General features: G+C 53.2%; 1 protein-coding gene across 5 annotated transcripts; it reads left to right on the top strand.

Annotated features, from left to right (window-relative positions):
• Positions 1-668: 668 nt before the first annotated feature.
• TNFAIP8L1 (TNF alpha induced protein 8 like 1) lies at positions 669-18,950 on the top strand. Of its 5 annotated transcripts, none has more exons than XM_077842000.1 (2): positions 669-777; positions 16,824-18,950. In XM_077842000.1, the coding sequence occupies exon 2, from the start codon at positions 16,829-16,831 to the stop codon at positions 17,387-17,389; it is 561 nt and encodes a 186-aa protein (XP_077698126.1). In that variant the 5' UTR covers positions 669-777; positions 16,824-16,828; the 3' UTR covers positions 17,390-18,950. The 5 variants fall into 5 exon arrangements, with proteins under 5 accessions (XP_077698126.1, XP_077698129.1, XP_077698128.1 ...); XM_077842003.1 differs by lacking the exon at positions 669-777 and adding an exon at positions 5,127-5,188; XM_077842002.1 differs by lacking the exon at positions 669-777 and adding an exon at positions 10,926-11,018.
• The last annotated feature ends 956 nt before the right edge of the window (positions 18,951-19,906 follow it).

The raw sequence follows: 19,906 nt of genomic DNA on the forward strand, positions 1-19,906 counted from the left end.
CCTTGAGGGTGCCATTTAGAGATCTGGGGCAAAAATTGGGGATTGGTCCTGCTTCGAGCAGGGGGTTGGACTAGATGACTCCTGAGGTCCCTTCCAACCCTGATCTTCTATGATTCTGTGACCCGGGCTGCATCTGCATCAGCAGCCTGGGGTGCAGGATTGGAACCATTTGCCTAGGGGGGGGCCTGCGAGTCATCGCACCAAACTGCAAACCCAATGATGGGGAACCGCTGTTCCTGCAGCACTTAGCTCTGCAGAGCTGATCCGGCTGGGGCAGGGGCCCTTCCCGGTGCCAGCGCCCGGCCAGAGGCTCCCCTGGCTGGGCAGGGAACCAAGGAGCCTGTTCGGGGCAGGGGGCAGCTTTCCCCCCCCCCCCCCCCATATCAAACCCCAACTGCAGCCCGCCCCTGCGCCCGGGCCCCATTGGCTACTTTGTAGCTAGCCCAGCGCTGCCATTGGCTGGCGGCTCCGTCAACCCCCCCCCCTCCCCCGACTTCGCCTTGAATTTGAAACTTCGGGCTGCGCTGGGCTCGGGTTTCACCGCGGGGGGGCCGGGGAGCGGGACCCGGGAGCGCTGCCTGGGGCTCGCCGAGCTGCCGCTGGCCCCGTGACCCGGCTCCGCCCGGGGGCAGAGAGAGCCCGGGGGCGGGGGCCGCGGCGGACCGGACCCTGCGACCGGACCCTGCCGGCCGGGCAGCGGGACGGGCGCCGAGCTCCGCCGTCGGGCCGCGGGAGAGGGACGCGCATCCCCGCCGGGCCGGTGCCCGCCGGAGGCGGGTAAGTGCGGGGCGGCCCGGGAGGGACCGGACCGGACCGGGGGGCGGCCCGGGAGGGGTCGGGCTGGAGAATTGAGCCCTGGTTAAAGAGCCCCCCCGTCCCCCTCCGGGAATCGACCGGCGCAGCCCTGGGCCACGCGGCGGGCGTCTGGGACATTTCCCCGGCCAGGGCCTGCCCGCCCCCCCCAAGCTGGCCATCACCCTCCCGTCTGCCCACCTCCCCCTGGGCCTGCCCTCTCTCTCTCTCTCCCCCCCCCACCACCACACAGCTGGCCATCACCCTCCCGTCTGCCCACCTCTCCCTGGGCCTGCCCTCTCTCTCTCTCCTCCCCCCCCCCCCACACAGCTGGCCATCACCCTCCCGTCTGCCTACCTCCCCCTGGGCCTGCCCTCGCTCTCTCTCTTCCCCCCCCCCCCCACACAGCTGGCCATCACCCTCCCATCTGCCCCGGCCCTGGGCCTGTCCCCCGGCCCCCCCAGCTGGGCATCACTCTCTCGTCTGCTCCCCCCCCCCCCCCCCGGCAAGGCTTGATCTGCAGGGTATCACCCCCCTTTCTTCCCCCAGGGCCTGCCCCATCCCCCCAAGGCCAGGCCTCGTCCCCCCTCCATCCCCCTCCCCCATCCCTTGACAGGCATCCTCCCCTCCATCGGGCATCACACACACATCCGGTCCAGGGCCTGCCCCACTGGGCATCATCCTCCCGCCTGTCCCCCGCCACCAGGACTTGCCCCCCAGCTCCACTTTCTTTCTCTCTCCCCCCATGGCACAAGACCCTAATGGGCATCTCTTCATTCCTGCAACACCAGCCTGTCCTGATATCTCTCCCTTGTCGCTCGGTGGCAGTGGGTATCTCCTCTCTCTGCCAGTGGGTCCTAGTTGGCCCGTATCTCACCTTCGTGCCAGTGCTCTCTGTTCTCTCCCTGCATCCAGAGGCACCTCTCTGCTATCCTTAATGCTGGCCAATCTCTGGGGCGGGCAATGGGGATTTCGCCCCCTGTCCCCATGCCAGCGGGTTCTAGGAAGGCCCATCTCCCACCTCCTCAGAATCAGAGAGGGGGAAAGCCCCATTGTACAGTGCTCCCCGGTGTAGTGTCTGAATACCGGCAGTAACGGTTAATGCCCACTCCGAATACTGCAGACTGTATGGGTCAGGGAGGATGATGTGGGATGCTGCCTTGTTCCCGATGTATGACCCCATCTACTAATATTTCCCTGGCCTGGGGTAACTAAAGGGGTAGGAGGGATGTTGATGCCACTTCAGGGCCCAGTGTTCCTGCAGCCCTTTCAACATGGCACCCACCAACTCCATTCTCCTGCCCAGATTTTTCAAGGGCTCAGCACCCATGACCGGGGGCAGGATTTGCCCAAGGCCTCAGCACTCAGCAGCTCTCCTTGGGGTCAGGTTTCCACCCAACACGCTGCACTCTTCTGAGCACCTGGCTGCTTACCTGGGCATCTGAGTGGGAGTGGAGCTCTACTCCCCTGGAACCAGATCTTCAGTAAACTGTGCTGGTGCCGAGCAAGAGCACTGAAGTGCGACCCCAGTCCAAGGGGCAACCAGCCTGCCGCTGGGATTTGAGGAGGCAGTGATTGCTCAGAATCCGTTTCATTTATTGCCCCATGCCCTGAATGGCTTGATAGGATGGAAGAACAGAGAACAAAGCTTGTTCAAAGCTTGTTCCTTGTGGTCTGTTGCCACTCAAGAAAGAGATCTTGGCATCGTTGTGGATAGTTCTCTAAAAACATCCACTCAATGTGCAGCGGCAGTCAAAAAGCGAACAGAGTGTTGGGGATCATTAGGAAAGGGACAGATAATAAGACAGAAAATATCATATTGCCTCTATATAAATCCTTGGTACAGCCACATCTTGAATACTGCGGGCAGATGTGGTCACCCCATCTCAAAAAAGATCTACTGGAATTGGAAAAGGTTCAGAAAAGGGCAACAAAAATGATTAGGAGTCTGGAACAGCTGTCATATGAGACAAGGTTAATCAGACTGGGACTTGTCAGCTTGGAAAAGAGACAACTAAGGGGGGATAAGATGGAGGCCTATAAAATCATGACTGGTGTGGAGAAAGTAAATAAGGAAGTGTTATTTACCTCTCATAACGCAAGGACTAGGGGCCACCAAATTAAATGAATAGACAGCAGGTTCAAAACAAACAAAAGGAAGTATTTCTTCACACAACACACAGTTAACCTGTGGAACTCCTTGCCAGAGGATGTTGTGAAGGCCAAGACTATAACAGGTTCAAAAAAGAACTAGGTAAGTTCATGGAGGATAGGTCCATCAATGGCTATTAGCCAGGATGGACAGGGATGGTGTCCCTAGCCTCTGTTTGCCAGAAGCTGGGAATGGGTGATAGTGGATGGATCACTTGATGATTCCCTGTTCTGTTCATTCCTTCTGGGGCACCTGGCACTGGCCACTGTCGGAAGACAGGATACTGGGCTAGATGGACCTTTGGTCTGACCCAGTATGGCCATTCTTATGTTCTTATCTAAAATCAGTGGTGTTTTCTGCTGGAACAGGTGACAGTGTGGCATGATTTGTCTTCTAAAGCCCCATCCACCAGTTTAAAAAAGCAGCTCAGTAGGAAGGGAAAGGAGCCATTTAACTCCTCTCTAAAATGATATTGCAGATTTAGAAGGGACTCCAGGAAGGGCAACACAAATTATCAATGGCCTAGAAAGTCTCTCCTATGAAGAGTGATTGAAAAGATTGGAACTGTTTGGTAGAGAGAGCATTGGACTGGGCCTGAGGAGACCTGGGCTCTATTCCCAGCCCTGCCACTGGCCTGCAGGGTGACCTTAGGCATACTACTTCCCCCTCTCTGTGCCTCCGTTTCCCCATCTGTAAAATGGGGATAATGATGCTGACCTCCTTTGTAAAACACATGGAGATCTACTGCTGTATAAAGCTCTATAAAAGCTGAGGATTATTATTACGACCACCTTAGAGACTAGGCAAATAAAAGGGGATGTTATAAGATTCTATAATATAATGAATGGTCTAGAAACGATAGATTAGGAACATCTGTTCCTCACGGTCTTTGTAACACAAGACTTAGGGGATGTTCACTGAAATTAAAAGGTGGTAAATTCAAAACAGATGGACGGAACTACTTTTTCACACCAGACATAATTAGACTGTGGAACTCATTGCCACAAGAAGTCACGGAGACCAAGAACTTTGCAATATTCAGAAAGAGATAACGAGTATATGTCATAGTTATTGCCAATACTTTTGGAAGGGATATTAAATTTCAGGGTTTAAGCCAATCGCTAACTATTAGAGATCAGGGTGAGAACTATGGTGAGAGGCAGATTACCCGACAGCTGCTGGGGTGGGTTCTTGCACCTCTCACACTGTGAGAGACAGGATGCTGGGTGAGATGGATTTAGGTCTTACCCTGACTGTCAATTTCTGTGTTCCTGATCTCATGAGTAACATCATATATGTCTCTAGCACCTTCCATTCAAGGACTTTATCGCTCTTTCCAAAGAACTAACCCTCTTAGTCCCTCTGAGCAGCATCACCCCATTTTACAGATAGGGAAACTGAGGCACAGAGAGGGGCAGTGACTTGCCTGAGGTCACCCAGCAGGTCAGTGGCAGAGCTGGGAATAAACCCGAGGGCTCCAGAGTCTAATAACCACTGGACCATCAGTTTGCTTAAAAGCAAACTTATAAATGCAGCAAGCCTAGAACACAGCTTGTAAATGTTGTCGTTCATTATTTGCAACACAGTCACACGTAGATCAGGGACCCACGGCCCTTGGCATAGTCCAGCGGTAAATTACGCAGTCCTGGCTTGTGTTCAGTTTTATGTCAAAAAACGAGATGGGGAATGAGACCAACAGAACAGTGTGGACAAGGGGGTAACAGTGAAACCGGCAAGAGTTGCACCATGACTGCTCGCCACCTGCCCAGCCAGCCACCCCATTAGACCCAACTTGGGGTGCACCTACCACAAGCTTCCCCCCCGCCTCATGAGAATCTTTCTTTGCTTCGAAAGTGGCTTAATATTTGCAATGATCCTTTTAGAGGCGCAGACCCCGTCAGCTGGGAGCATTCAGTGTGCCAGTCAGCTGAGACTTCTCCGCATGGGGCGTGGGGGTTTGAAAGCTTTCTTCCTGATGAGCCTCCTTAATCACCATCCTCCTGAGCAAGGAAGGGAGGAAGTTGCTCCAGAAGAGAGAACTGCTGAGCTGAGCTCGACAAGGAAGGGAGGTAGCCGAAAGCAAGAGAGAGGCCTCAAAATAACTCTCCCTTCCTTATCCTTGCTCCATTCTGGGACAGAGCATGATCCATCCAGTCCTGCTTCCTGCCTCTCCCAGGGAATTATGCCCAAAGCTGGAAGGATGCTGCTGTGATGGGAGCAAGCACACTGAGGGCCAGTGGAAAGGTACCTTAAGGTGGATGGAAGCACCCCTTCCCTCCAAGAATCTCCCCTCCCTGTATTCAGGGAGCTTTCCCAGCCAATGTAGAACTGGCCTACGCTGGTCCTGCTCCCTGGCCCTGATGTAGGAGCAGGTTGGGGGCACAGCCAAGTGCCCTGTATCACAGGTAGTCTCTATTTCTCAGGGCCTGCTGAGGGCTGTGGGAAAGGGTGTGTAAGTCATAGCAGGCCCAGGCCTCCTCTACTGGGACCAGGCAGGATCCTGTACAGGGCATGCAATGGTGACATAAAGCATCCCTATCTCCGGTGCAGGAACGGAGTAACTGAGGCTCAGGCTACAACAGGGCACAATCTGTCCCTGTCCTCGGATGCCCCAGGAACCTCTCAGACTCCCTCTGTTGAGTGGCAACATCATGTGATCCGTTCCCAGTCCCAGGCATCGTTGCCATAATATTCCAGAGTGCGGGAAGGGGCAGTCTCTGCATACACCAGGCTCAGCTAGCTCGGATCACCATTACTGCCACCTCCAGGACTTCCTCCTTCTGTCCTCCTTATATCCCTCAGCCTTTTCTGGGGGAGCTGATTGGAGCCCCAGTGATCAGAGTGCTGGCTCACCAGGGTGGTCCCAGCACTCTGTCACCTGGGAGCTACATGAATAGCTCAGATCTGTCGAAAGTTCTTATCCCATGTCCTCACAAGTATCTGAGTGACTCCGATAGGTGGATTGTCTCCTTACAGGGATACATTTGAGCTGTGAGTCTAGAGCCAGATCCAGGGTTCTGGTTCAGGCTCATCTCTGGTTTTTGCACTGAGTTGGCTATTTCCCAGTCGGAGCAGAATTATTAGTGACTGTGGCCTATTACAAAGAAGAAACCCTAAGATCTATTTCAGATGGCTTCTGGTTTCCGCCCTGCTGTGTCTGTTGGCTTCCTGCCACTCCTAATCAGTTCCACGCTTGGGAGCAGCAAGGGGCCGACGGGGGCGCTGGAGAGCTGAGAAAGGCTGTTTGGGGGATTCTGTGAAATGAGTTGGCAAGTTCTCAGTCCGGCTCTGAACATCCCGGTGTCCAGCTTACAGCGGTCACAGCTGATGGGCCTCAGCAAGAGAAACCAAAGAACATCCTAGCCATCTGAAATCCCAGAGTATGCCCCAAGCCATGCTGGTGGCAGGGGGACCTTCCATTGCCACTGCTGGGTGGCTAATTAAAGGCGCTCAGGGCTCTCTGTGCCGCAGAGGGTCAGGAACCCCAAGGGCCTTTTACAATAACTCATTAGCACTTCCCTTTATGCTGCATAGCCAGCTGTCCCCTAATAAATTCCCCACTGCCTGGCTGGGGCCTGCATCTGGGACGTTGGGGGCCAGAGCAACGGCAGGGGTGAGCAGCAGGAGGCCTGGCCAAGGCAGCCCTGAGTCAGGCCAGTTTCCCAGTGTCATAGCGCTATGCTTTTGGGGCCTGGACTGAGGCCTCGCCAACTCATTTCACAGTATCCAGTGAACAGTGTTTCTCCACCCGTGGGCCTTGCAGCAGTGAGGGGCCCAGCTTGCACCAAGAGGCAAAACCGCCCATGTCCCCGGAATAGAGTCCCACGTCTTCTCCCCCGGTCCCAGCCCAACCAGGACCCTTTCCCTGTAAGCAATTTGGGGAAGGGGCCGTCTCTGTGTTCCGTGTCTGAACAACGCTGAGCACCACTGGGGGCCCTGGTCTACGACTCCGGTGCCTCTGTGCCACCACCATGCAGCCGGTAATAACAGTGATGCTGGGCCGGCATGGTGCTATAAATGGGATAGGCCACCGCTGTGTGTACACATGGCTGGGCTTGTGTGGCTCACCGGATTCCTGCTTCCTTCGTCAGGGAGAGGGTCTTTACGCAGTAGCTTCCGTCTCCTTCTCCTCCTTGGACCCGCCCGCTGTGCACACAGTCTGCCTCCCGGGGCGGAGGTTGCTTGGCTACTGATCAACTCTTACATTTGGCCACTTCAGGAAAAACTCCTGCAAAGGGCCTGACTTGTTTCTCCAGCAGCTGGTAGATGTTAGCGATGGGGCTGCTGGGGAAGGTGTAGCTATCAAGGCCGTTTGCGCCCATGGCAACAGGTAACAACAGAGGCTGCAGGAGATGCGGTACTACTTTAATTATTTATTCCCCCACCCCCAAACGCCACTAAAAGTCAGGCCTGGGAGGGTGAGATCCTGACGCCTGTCAGAACAGTGCTGCCAAGGGCATCTGGAGTTGGCTGATGTAGGGGGTGTTACCTAATGGTTAGAGCTGGTGACTCCATGGGCTTGCTGTGTGTGGTTACGTCACTTCACTCTTCTCTTTCCCATTCTTTAATGGTCGTATTAACGCTTCCCTGGGGTGGCAACGCTTCCCTGGGGTGGCTGTGAAGCTTAATTAAATTAGTGTCCGTTAGCGGCTCTGAGAACTGCTGGGTGGTACGGCAGGGCAGAGCCACAGGAAGAGAAGCAAAAGAGAAGGACAGTTGTTGAAATTCCTTCACCCCTTTACAGAGCCTGGCTGGCTTCCCGCAAACTCGGGCAGAAGTTTAAATGTGTGTGTATAAGGGATAGCCCTTGTGCAGCTCTGCACCCCTTTGGGATGCCCTCTGCACAGGGGATTTTCCACTTACTTCAAGGTCCCTTTGTGCTGCCGGGGTGGCATAAAGGGGCCTCCGTGTGACTAAGAACCAGACCCAAGCAGGATGCCTTGCCCCAGTGTAGACAAGATAATGGCACAGTAAAGCACTGCGCACCGGATTGCTTTGCTCCTGTCCGGCTCTGGCGTGAAAGGCCGCTCTCCAGCAGACCCAGGTTAGGCCCTCGGGCAGCGAGGCGTTCCTGCCATGCTTGCTTTCCACCGCGCTGGCAGGGGAATGGTGGAAGAGCTGAGTTCCAGGGCAGTCAGGGAGCATCTCGATCCACTCCGCAACCAGCTGGACAGATGCCGCTCCCGCTTTTTAACGTGCCCTCTGACCGGAGAACTTTTGCACCAGAGGAAACTTGACTGCAAGTTATAAATCCAGGCAAAACCGGAGGGGTGGGGGTTCTATGGGTATGCGAACGTGGCCCTAACAAGCGCCAGGAGGAGAAGGTGCCTGCCTGCTCTCCTCTCCCCTTTCCACATGCTGTACGCTCTCTCTCCATGCTGACCCATAAATTATTAAAGCGCCTTTGTGCTGCTCTATGAAATATTCATCCCGCCATCAAGGGAGCGGTGGGTGGGTGTTCGGCGGGAGAAGGGGAACGGCTAACAGTTGCTCCAGTAATTGAGACCAGCATCGTCAGGAGTGGAAGCAGTGCAGGTGCGCAGTGTCTGGAAGAAATGCCGGGGGGAGAGAGTAGCGAGGGGCAGAGTGGGAAATAATAAATCATCACCTCCGCTCCCTTCCCAGCTTGTGGAATGGGAGGGGGCTGGGCTCAGGCTCTGAAGCCCACTCCCCACCCACTCCCCGCGGAGCCGTGATGATAGCAGAGGCCCCTGGGAGGACAGAGTGGCCTGAGTTGGATGTGGCGCTGCAAATTGGCTTCCTGCACACACCTGTATGTTTCAGTTTTGCCTAATCCCTTTCAAATGTCACCAGCCTCCGCTGAGTGCGGACAGGATGCCAGTGTTTTCAGAGTCACGAAGTGCCTGTTTTCTGATTCGTCACAGGTGGATGCTTTTAAACGATCGGGCCTGATTCGGCCCTCGCTTCCGCTGGCAGCTGCGGGAGTTATTCCTGATGTACACCGCTCTTGGGGTTAGGGGGCCGGGGGCGGGGATCAGGCTTTATCTCAGTTACATGTACCCACGGAAGAAGGCTTGTGTCAGCATCTGAGGAGCAGGTGGGGCTGAGGGAACCGTGAAGCTGTCACTGGATGTGCCATGTTGTTTATGGGAGAACTGAAATGCTCATCTGCCATTGCAGGCCTGCGGTGCGCGTCATCCCCGATGAAAGGGTTAAAACTCAGACCTGGTCTAAATAGCTGCAACACTGCTGAGGTCAAGGGAGATTCTTAGTCCAGGGCTGCGTTTGTCTCTACGCCAGGTCCTCTGTGTTTGATCAGCCAGGGAAATCTGATTCTGATGCTGTGTGGTATCTAGCTTGGTCAGGTCACTGCTGTCACTTGATATCTGGGGGTGGCATTTGGTGATGCTCTCTCCGCTGCATGCCCTTCAATTAAGCTCTTCCTAAAAGTCAGTTTGTTTTTTTTCCCTCCCTGCGAGTTGCCTTTGCTGCAGAGCTGCAAAACTCACTCTGCGCCGGGTGCCAACTTCGCATTTGCAAATGAACCCGTTTGTAACTGCCTTGTGTTCAGAACCCCTTCATGATAGCTGGGAAGGGACTATCCGTGGCTTGGGGCCAAGAGGAACAGGTACAGAAAGGATCCCTGTGGATGAACGCTGTTAACTGGATTTATCTTTGCCCACAGCAGGGTGTATCTGCTGGCTTCCCCCTACTTTTCATGTCTAGTACAAGCTTCTTGTTCTTCCCTTTAAGGCTTTGCATGAAGCCGCTTCTGCTTATCTCTCTGCTGTGGTCTCTTGCTGCTCCCTGTTGCTCTGATGATGAATCCGTCTTACCATCCCTTCCCCCACCCTGGTCTTTGTGCCTCCTTCCATGCCCACGCGTGAGGCATGAATTGCTCCAGGTGCCTGGCCCTTCCTCGTTCCAATCCCTCCTATCACCAGGTCCCTCAGCGCTCACTTCTGGCAGCGAACCCCACTGAATCAAAGCCAAAGACATGCTTCGGTGCAGAGCCAGGCTGCCAGATCAACATCAGTGAACAGCTAACATGGTTCATGCCATCCAGCGAGGCAAGAAAAGCAGCTCACTACTCTGCTGTAGGTAGCAGTGGCTGAATCCTCGACGCAGGAGAGAAACTGAATCCTGAATTTGAGCATTCCATCTTGCCTTGGAAGGTCTGTCTGTATATTAAGGTACTTGGCTGGTCCTCATCACCATAGTATTTGAGCACCTCACAATCTTTATTTATCCTCACAACACCCCTGCGAGGTAGGGAATTGCTATTTCCCATTGTGCATATGGAGAAACTGAGGCACGGCATGACTAATGGGATGCAATTGCAACATGGGTAGGCCTGTTGCACTAGCTGGCTAAAGATAGCAGTGTAGCTGCCCAAGTACAGTCCCACCCAGGACCCTAAGTATTGTCCCAGGGGGCTGGCTCCCTGCTCTGCACATTGCAACCTGGCTATGACCCTTCTGCACCAGGCCTGTGACCCACCTACAACCTTCCTGCAACCCCTTGGTGAGTCGTGACCCACTGCTTGGGAAGCAACTTTTGGCCGCAGACTTTCTGCGTGACCTTGGGCAAGCAGAGAATTGAGCTTTAGTTTCCTGCATCGTAGGAGTGCAACCAAACCACTGAGCCATCCTTCCTCACGGTCACAATGGGGTGTCAAGGCTCCCAACTGCAGGAGAGAGATCTGAGAGAACTTCAGGTCCCTGGAAGAGAAGGGAAAGCGGAGAAGTCTGTGGTCTTGGACGCTGCATCCTCAGCCCCATGACCATTGCCCCATCCTTCCTCTGGACAGAAGCAGAGCCTTGCTCCGTTTCCCACAGCCGTGTCACAGACCGAACGGCACTTTCAGAGGCTGTTGTGGTTTTTTTAGAGGTGTTTTCAAACTCCAGCAGAGCTGGAAGCATGAGTGACAGGAAGGAAATCTGCTGGTTTATTTCCGTCTCTAACTTGTGCTGGGGCAAAACTGCCTCTTTCTCTGTCGGCTGATAAAGCAGCGCCGAGGTGAACAATGGAACAAGTAGGAGGCTCTGCGTGACGGGCTCATCTGAGCAGGAAAAGTCTCACTTGAGGGAAGTCTCCAGTCACTCGTTAAACGGTAGCATCTGCCCAACGGGAAGTGAGCCATGTTGCTGGGGGGGGGGCGGGGGAGCACGTTGAGAGGATAGTAACAGATTAGCAGGAGAGAGAGGTTCGGCACGAGGGAAGGAGTATGAATTCATTCATTCATTCCCCAAGTCCGGGGTGATGCTGCCGAGTCCCGATTAGAGCCCCCTGGCTTCCTACGCACACCTGGAGCGATCCTTAGACCTGGATGAACCACGGCTCTCTGGAGAGGAGATTAGACTGGCACTGGAGAGACCTGAGCTCCTGGCTCTGTAGCTGGCCGGCGGGGTGACCTGAAGCTGATTGCTCCCTGAGACGCAAGGGAAATGAGCAGCGGAAGTGAGACGAGGTTTGGAAAACGTGACCTGTAAGGAAAGGTTGAAACACTGGGCCTGTTCGCTCTAGGGAAGAGACGGCCGAGGCCGGGGGACGTGATAAATATGTAAAAGGTTGCTACAGAGAGGACGGTGACCAATAGTTCTCTGTGTTCACCGAGGGTAGGACGAGAGGATGTCACCTTAGTTCGAAGCAGGAGAGACTGAGGTTGGATATTAAGGTAAACTTTCTAACTCAGAGGGTCGTTAAGCTCTGGAACAGATGACCTAGAGGGGTTGTGGAATCCCCATCGCTGGAGGTATTTAAGAAGAGGTTGGACTAACCCCCGTCAGGGATGGTCTAGGGTTATTTGGTCCTGGCTCAGCGTGGGGGGGCTGGACTAAATGACTTCTCAAGGGCCCTTCCAGCCCTCCATTGCAACGATTCCATTTCTCCCCGTCTCAGTGATACTTGCCTTCTACAGCGCTTTGAGATCTGTGGCTGAACAGTGCTATGTAAGAGCCAGGCATTGTTAAATTAATAGTGCGAGGGAGTGTTATGTGGTGCTTGTTGCCATGGTTGCTTACAGGGATGTCTGGGTGTTGCGGGCTCTTTAGAGACGGTTCCCTTTGCTGGGCATTTCCTTGTTTTTAAAGGATTGTGTGGGTGGAGGTTGTACTTAGCCAACCTCAGCTGACAAAGGTTTTGGTGTGGGAATTTCTATTTATATGGGTGCCTTTCATGATCCCGAGGCACTTTGCAAACTGCCAGCACACAGCAGCACTGAAATGCAGCCACCTCTGGGGTGAAGCCACCGGCTGGATGGATAAGGCATCAGCAGGTTGGAAAGAGCAGACATTTTGGGCAACGACAGGGAGGCAAACCCTTACTCTCCCAGAAAAGCCCCTGGGAAGTGTAATGTCTGTGCAGAGCAGAGAGGATCTCCGCTGGTAAGGTCGCATGCTCAGAAACATGCCCGATTCATTTTCTCTTCTGCGGCTCACGTTCAGTTCTGCGGCCTGGGCTCTGCAGGAAGTCAAGCTAGAGTCTCAAAATGGTCCCTTTAAAAGCCCAGCTTCGCTCTGCTCTGAAAGAACAACTGGGTAAGTCAGCCCCACATCTTTTAGGCCAAGGCCTTGAGCTGTGACCAGGGATTTTGGAAGCCCCAGCTTTTTGGGGGTGCTCGGTTTGAGACACCATAAAGGGGCCTGATTTTCCCAAAGTTCTGAGCACTTTCAGGTCCAGAGAGAGTCAGTGGGAACTGGGGATACCCAGGGTGCCTCAAATGATTCCTCTGCGAAACCAGGGGAAATTAGGGCCGTACGGTTTCTGGGTCTCAGTTCTGCCATCTGTGAAATGGGGATCAGGCCAGTGTAAGAAGGCTTCCACCACAGAGAAATAGATGTCTAGCCAACCTTCTCCCCACTGCCATCTCTCCTAAGGCAGCCGCTCAGAGCTGTCACATCACTACACTTGCTCACTCAACTTGGGTCGTCTGTCTTTGGAAAGATCCCTGGACGAAAAGACACTGGCAGACAGCAGAGCTGCCCTACCGGGGCCATGGCCACAGCAAAGCTAACTGCAGCCTCCCATGAGCGGGGAAGTTAACTTTCTGAAATGCAGGTGCTAAATCATAGCCCCTGTACTGCCGCCCACACCCGATTAAGCAGCTCTGTTTCTCTCTCGCTTGCTTTCTCTCTCCTCTATCGCAAGTGCCCTCTCTCTCGGCACCAACTTCTCTCTCGTATGCCTGTCCTGTTAGGAGGATGCCTGCAGCTCCAGCCTCACGCTGTTAAAATCAATGTTTTCACATAAAAGGAAATACTTGCAAACCTTTGTGTTTTCCAAAGGGTTGTAAATAACGCTGCGTGGAACATCGTGTAATAGTACAGGTTTTGACTGCTCTATTACTGCTCGCTTAATTTATACCCTCCTTAAGCCTGGGCCAGCCTTTCCATGAATGCCCCCAATTTGCAGGGGTTTAGAACTTGCAATGGAAAATTCCCGGCTGGCTGGGGCTCGCTGCGCTGGCTTCCACCAGCACCTTTGTCATCCGGCCTGGGGCAGTTCTCCTTAGCTGTATGAGGAACTGATTCAGAGTCACCAGTTCTATTAGCTGGACTATTGTTCCCATGTAAATCCTAGGATGACAATGATCTTGTGTGATGGTCTACTCTAAAGCACCTTCCACTGGATGATCTCAAAGCACTTTATAAACCTGAGCTAACTATCTTTCCCCCACCCCCATGTCAAGTAGGTAAGTGTAGCAGGGTGCTGCTGCAAAAGCACCTAATTAGCCCCTGCTCAGCCAGCTCCAATCAAGAGAAATAGATTGGGGCTGGTGTAACAGGCATGATGCCTGGCCTGGGGACTTGCTCCATGGACCTGTGGGCCTGACAAGCCAGCAGTTATAAGGGCTGGGAGCCAGTATGAAGGGGGGCTGCCAGGAGAATGGGCAGTCTCCTGGCTGTGGGCTGACTTCTTGGGAAGGAGGGAACTAACCCTGTAAGCCTTGTACATAGCTCAACACTGGCGGTGGGAGAACTGTGTGTGTAAATAAAGACACGGGTGCTGCATAACAGGAAGCCTCTCTGGGCTTTCTTGGGGCAGTCAGCAGGCCCCAGGAAGAGGGGTGGGCAGAGGACCCTGTTACAGTAAGTATTATTAGTCCCAATTTACAGATGAAGAAACTGAGGCACATTGAAGTGAAGTGACTGCCAAGGTATGTACGGCAGAGCTAGGAATGGAATCAAGGTCCCCTAACTCCAAATTCAGTGCTTTAACCACGAGACTATGCTCCCTCCTTTAATCACAGTCTGTTGTTTTGCTACAAACAGCAGTGTGCCCTAGTGGAGAGGACTAGGATGCAGGAGACCTGGTTTCAATTCCTGCCACGCACCTTGTGCCACTCCGTGCCTCAGTTTCCCCATCTGTAAAGTTGGGATAATGATACTGCCCTCCTTTGTAAAGTGTTTGGTGGTCCACAGCTAAGAGTTAGGATTTATAATCCATAGCACCTGTGTCCTCAGTCCCTGCCCCTTTTTGAATGACTCCATTTCCGCTGACCAGTAAAGCCCTCGCAACCCCAGTTTTCGTGTTACTCAAAACCTTTGAGATGTGCATTTTCAGCAAGGGCTAGTGATTCTGGGGGCCACCTGGAGACACCTTAAAGAGGCCTGACTTTCAGAGAGCAAGTGCCGAAAGCTTAAAGTACAAATATTAAAGTGCACGATTCCGGAGGGTAAACGTTTGAAACTGGATTATTTAGGAAAGGGAGACACTGAAAATGCTTCCAAGCAATCGATTTATGAATGGCTTCACCCCAGTGGCCTGGATTACCTCCCCATACTGTATGATCTGTATTATCGTAGCGCCTGGTGAGCGCTTGTCATTGACCAGGACCCATTTGTGCTCAGAGCTGTACAAACATAGACTGCCTCTTATGTGTTTTTCCTCATATACACACAATGGCTGTGGCCAAAGTCCCAGAATAACTTCCCTCTAAGCAGAGCTTTCCCAAAGCCAGCGCTGTAATTTTTGCCCATCAGGTCAACGCATTGAAACACATATTTTTATTTATTGTTACAACAGCAGCTAGACCTTCCAACCAAGATCAAGGCCCCGTTGTGCTAGGTCAGGGCTGGGCAAACTTTTTGGCCTGAGGGCCACATCGAGGTGCTAAAACTGTATGGAGGGCCGGGTAGGGAACTCTGTGCCTCCCCAAACAGCCTGGCCCCCGCCCCCTGACTGCCCCCATCAGAACCCCTGACCCATCCAATGCCCCCTGCTCCTTGTTCCCTGACTCCCCCCAGGACCCCACCTCCGACCCCACCCCCATCCAACCCACACCTGCTCCCTGGCTGCCCCAACCTCTATCCCACCCCCGCCCCCTGACAGGCCACCCAGGACTCCCACGCCTATCCAACCCCTCCCCCTGTTCCCCGTGCCCCGCTGGCGGCACGGCGAGCTGAGGCTGCGGGGGACGGGGGACAGCAGGGGCGGGGCCGGGAGCTCAAGGGCTGGGCAGGTCGGTCCCATGGGCCGGATGTGGCCCGCAGGCCATAGTTTGCCCACCTGATAGGTGCTGTAAACAGACATGACAGACAAGGGGCGGGCAAAAGGAAGGATTGTTACCCATATTTTGCCAGTGGGGAAACTGAGGCACAGAGCAAGTCAGTGACTGTCCCACAGTCACACAGGGAGCTTGTGGCAGAGCTGGGACTTAAACTCCGATCGCTTGAGCCAATGAAAGCACCAAACCAAATTTGTTCAGATTCAGCGTAAACAGGTCCCACCATATGGAAACAGCTGCATCACCGACCTGCTTCTTTCCCATCTGTCCTAACATGAGAGCTTGTTGTTACGATGGTCTGTAGTGTGTTGCTGTTCCAGGCAGGATGAATCCCAGCACCTGTGTTGCTTCATTTGCTTGTTTCAGTCTCTAACACAATCACTGGCTAAGTGGCTCGGTTTGTGTTTGTGAGTCCTAGGCAGGTCTTGTAACCTGTCTCTCGGTCTTTCTCTTGCCTGAATTGCTGCATTCATCTGTGTGCAGCCATCAGCTAAGCTGATAACCTTGCTTATGAGCTCCTCACTTCTTTCTTCTTTGGTGGGCTTGCAAGAATCAAATTCCCTCACGCAGCGCCGGTGGGGCACGCAGGAGACTCGGTCCCTGAGTAATGGTGAGCACAGGTTATCATCCAGCCAGGAAACTGAATCGGTTCCAGAATCCAAACTCTGGCATAGCAGGGAGCCGGAGAAATCAAGTGCTTTGATGTGCTTTGAGAAACACAAAAGGAAACCAGCAGGAGTGCTGCTCTCTGGCAGCTTGCAGGGACTGAACAAAATTATATCAGCAAACGTGGCTTATAATGTTACCCACTCTCGGGGTGTGAGCTCTGCTGTGCTAAAGAGCCGCTCACCAGCCACACGTTGACCAACAAGTGTCACGCGGGTCTCCCCCTCAAGGAAATGAGCCAGATTTTAAGGAGGGCACATTAAAACAACTGGTAATAAATCCCATTCTGCATAGGTAGCAATACAGATCTCAGGTGGGAAGAGAGCAATAGAGGTCTAATGGGCCTTTTCAATGTACGCAGTGCATTGACCTTCCTTTGATATTTAGGTAATTTTATCCCACTGTAATACCTAGCCACTAGATTACACCTGTTCCCAGAAAGGGGGAAAGAACCCAGGAGTCTTGGCTCCCAGTCTCCTACTCTGTAAACCGTGCGCACTCCTAAAGCTGGGTACAGACCCCAGGCGTCCTGATGCTCTGACCTTCCCTGTTCTGACCACTAGACCATCCTCCCATCCCAAAGCTGGGAATAGACTGCAGGAGGCCAGACTCCCAGCTCCCTCTGCTCTAACTATTAGACCAAGATGCTTTTGTGTGCGCGCGGACCTGTGCTGGGAAGGGAGGGCTCATTACTCCAGGGCAAGGCCTGAATCACACGGTTCTGTTCTCTTTTCCCCCTTCCAGAGAAGATGGACACCTTCAGCACCAAGAACTTGGTTCTGCAGGCTCAGAAAAAGCTCCTGAGCAAGATGGCCTCCAAGACCATGGCGAACATCTTCATCGATGACACCAGCAGTGAGGTTCTGGATGAGCTGTACCGGGTCACCAAGGAGTTCACCCACAACCGCAAGGAGGCCCAGAAGATCATCAAGAACCTGATCAAGATCGTCATGAAGCTGGGGGTGCTGTACCGCAACCGGCAGTTCAGCGCCGACGAGCTGCGGCTGATGGAGCACTTCCGCAAGAAAGTGCACACGCTGGCCATGACCGCCGTCAGCTTCTACCAGATAGACTTCACCTTCGACCGCAGGGTCATGTCCGGCGTGCTGAACGAGTGCCGCGACCTGCTCCACCAGGCCGTCAACACCCACCTGACGGCCAAGTCCCACTCCAGGATCAATCACGTCTTCAACCACTTTGCGGACTACGAGTTCCTGTCGGCGCTGTACGGACCTTCCGAACCCTACCGCACCCACCTGCAGAGGATCTGTGAAGGGGTCAACAAAATGCTGGATGAGGACAACATATGAACCAGCAAACACAAGGCCTGAGAGCAACTGTTTGGCTCTTTGCCTGGCTCTCTTCTACCTGGACTCTCCAGGCTGCATTCTGGTGTCCGTGAATTTAACGGCAAGACGTCTGTTGTTTTCAGTGGGTCAGGCCTTCTCACGCACTCTTTCTCCACAGTGCTAAACGTCTTGCTCTTTCCTTTTTTTTTTTTTTTTCTCATGAAGACCAAGGACTCTTCACTGTCTGTCTAAATGAGGTTACAATCTGCTACTTGTCTTGGTAGCTGGAATCTCTTCACCTCACTTTAGCTCCCTAAGGAAATTAAAATGAGACAAAGCAGCTTCCGTCTCTACCCCACTGGGGCACAACTACACCAAAGGCGGCGGGGTTGTTTGTCTGAGTGAGACTGGAGCAAATGCTCTTCTTTGCACTGGCTTGATATCCGCTTTGGAACCCAGCCCAGTGTCTCTAACCCATCAGAGGCCAAGCCCCACAGTACTTGAGCTCTCTGGTTAAAGGACCTTGGTCTCACTGTATATATGTTTATCCACCAAGTGCTCTTAAATTGAGTCCAAGGAGTCCTGCTGTAGCAGAATCTCTCTCACTTCTAAATCTATTTTAATTCTGGTGAGGGAGAGGAACCCACTTTGTCTTGTGTGTAACTTTTTTTTTTCTTAGTTAAGATTAATTCAAGCAGAGAGCATGGAGGAGTGGTTCAGATGCCCCTGCCACTGCCAAGATGTAAGGCTGTCTGTCTATCCTGGAGTTCAAACCATGCTGGCTGGGTTTCCCTGGCCAGCATAGAAAAGGATGAGCCATATTCTAAAATGCTTTACAAACCCATGCTATGGTCTAGCACCCCTCGGCCGGGGAAAGTGTATTAGCACCTTGCAAGCAAGAATTGGGTTGTGGTGTTTACCTCACTATTGTCTCCTGGGGGGGCAAGTTATGGATAGTGGGAGGATTTCACATAGGGATGGACCCAGCTTGGATGGATCACCCCACAAGTCGAACCCTGCACGGATACAAAATTTATATCCGCAGACCATATTTGCAGATGCGGATACCAAGCAGACATCTGCAGGTTTGCAGGGCCCTACCCACAGGGTCCCAGGATGGGGAGGGACCCCTGAAGGGGGGAGAGGCTGCGGCGAGGGTGGTCAGGTTGAGACACTGTTGTTGTGGTTCAAAGCTTAACACAGGTCAGGCCTAAACTAGGGGGTGCAGCAAGAAGTGGCCATGCTCCAGGTACCACTTGCCCCCCTGACTGTTGCCCAGTGAGTACTTTGGGCTAGTTACAGAGGCAGCCTCTTCCTTCGAACTGAGAATGGTGGAGCATTATTTTCTGTCCATGTTCCTTTCCTCGAGGGGAAAAGAGGAGTCTGTATTTTCAAACCAAATAGCAAATGTGTACTTTCCTCCTCCTCCTCCTCCTCTGAAATCCAAACTGAATTTCTCTGTCGTCAGCCCCTCCGGCTGATTATATCAATGTAACTGTTTAGATTTGGTCCTCGGGGGCTTTCCCTAGTATGTTGTAGGTTGGAGACATCTTAGATTCCAATAAATTAAAAAAAAACAAAACCCCCCCAACCATGTAGCCCTGGTGAGTTACTGAAATAAAGTTGTCTCTTCCACCGGAGCGCAGTACAGGGTTTGGCTACAAATGCTGTAAGTAAGCAGGGCACATCGCTGGCAGGTGCTCGCAGAGCTTTTGCTATTTAAACAGAAGTACTAGCCTAAGGCCTTTTCCTTTTCTGCACCAGGGTTCTGCCCAGGAAAGCAGAGGTGCAGAACTGTGTACCTCTAGGTGCAGCAGCAAAGCCTGGGGGACCCTGGGGCATCCAGGGATCCTACCCACGTTCATGTGAGTGGAGGGCATTTAACCCCATGCAGGGCTGGGCTGCTGGGGAGCAGGAGCTCAGATTAGGCACTTTGTGTGTCACCTCGGACAGCCCCCACTCTTTAGAATGTGTGTGACTCTGAACCACAGCCCTGCTTACTAATCCCAACCTTTTACCTAGCGTCTTTCATCTGTGGATCTCAAAGTGCTTTAGAAAGGACATCAGTAGCATTGTCTCTATTTATGGATAGAGAAACTGAGGCACACAACTGGGAGGTGAATTGCTCAAGGTCCCCAAGAGAGCTGAGAATAGAACCCAGCTCTCCTGAGCCCCAGGCAAGTGCTCTGTTCACTAAGCCACACTGCCTCCAGTGCAGGACTATGGTGCTCCAGCCCTTAACTATCCACTTTTATCCACAGAGCAGGTACAAGGTGGGCAGTGGCTGGGCAAGCTTCCCTCTTCCCCTCCCCCTGCCCTGATGGGGAGGGGCTGTTTCTAGAGGGCAAGAAGGTAGTTATGTCATCACCCCCTGCTAACTTGGTGCCAGGAGGGGTCAATTGTGGTGGTCACCTATTCAGTGGGAATTAGCCCCCAGACCAGTTGCAGCACTGTCAATTAGGTGATTCTATAATCCCATTGGCCAGCCATTCAAGTCATCCAGCCACCCTTCTTTTAAATAAAGTTTGACAGCTTTAC

The sequence above is a fragment of the Eretmochelys imbricata genome, chromosome 25 (genome assembly GCF_965152235.1).
Source record: "Eretmochelys imbricata isolate rEreImb1 chromosome 25, rEreImb1.hap1, whole genome shotgun sequence".
Lineage (NCBI taxonomy): Eukaryota > Metazoa > Chordata > Testudines > Cheloniidae > Eretmochelys > Eretmochelys imbricata.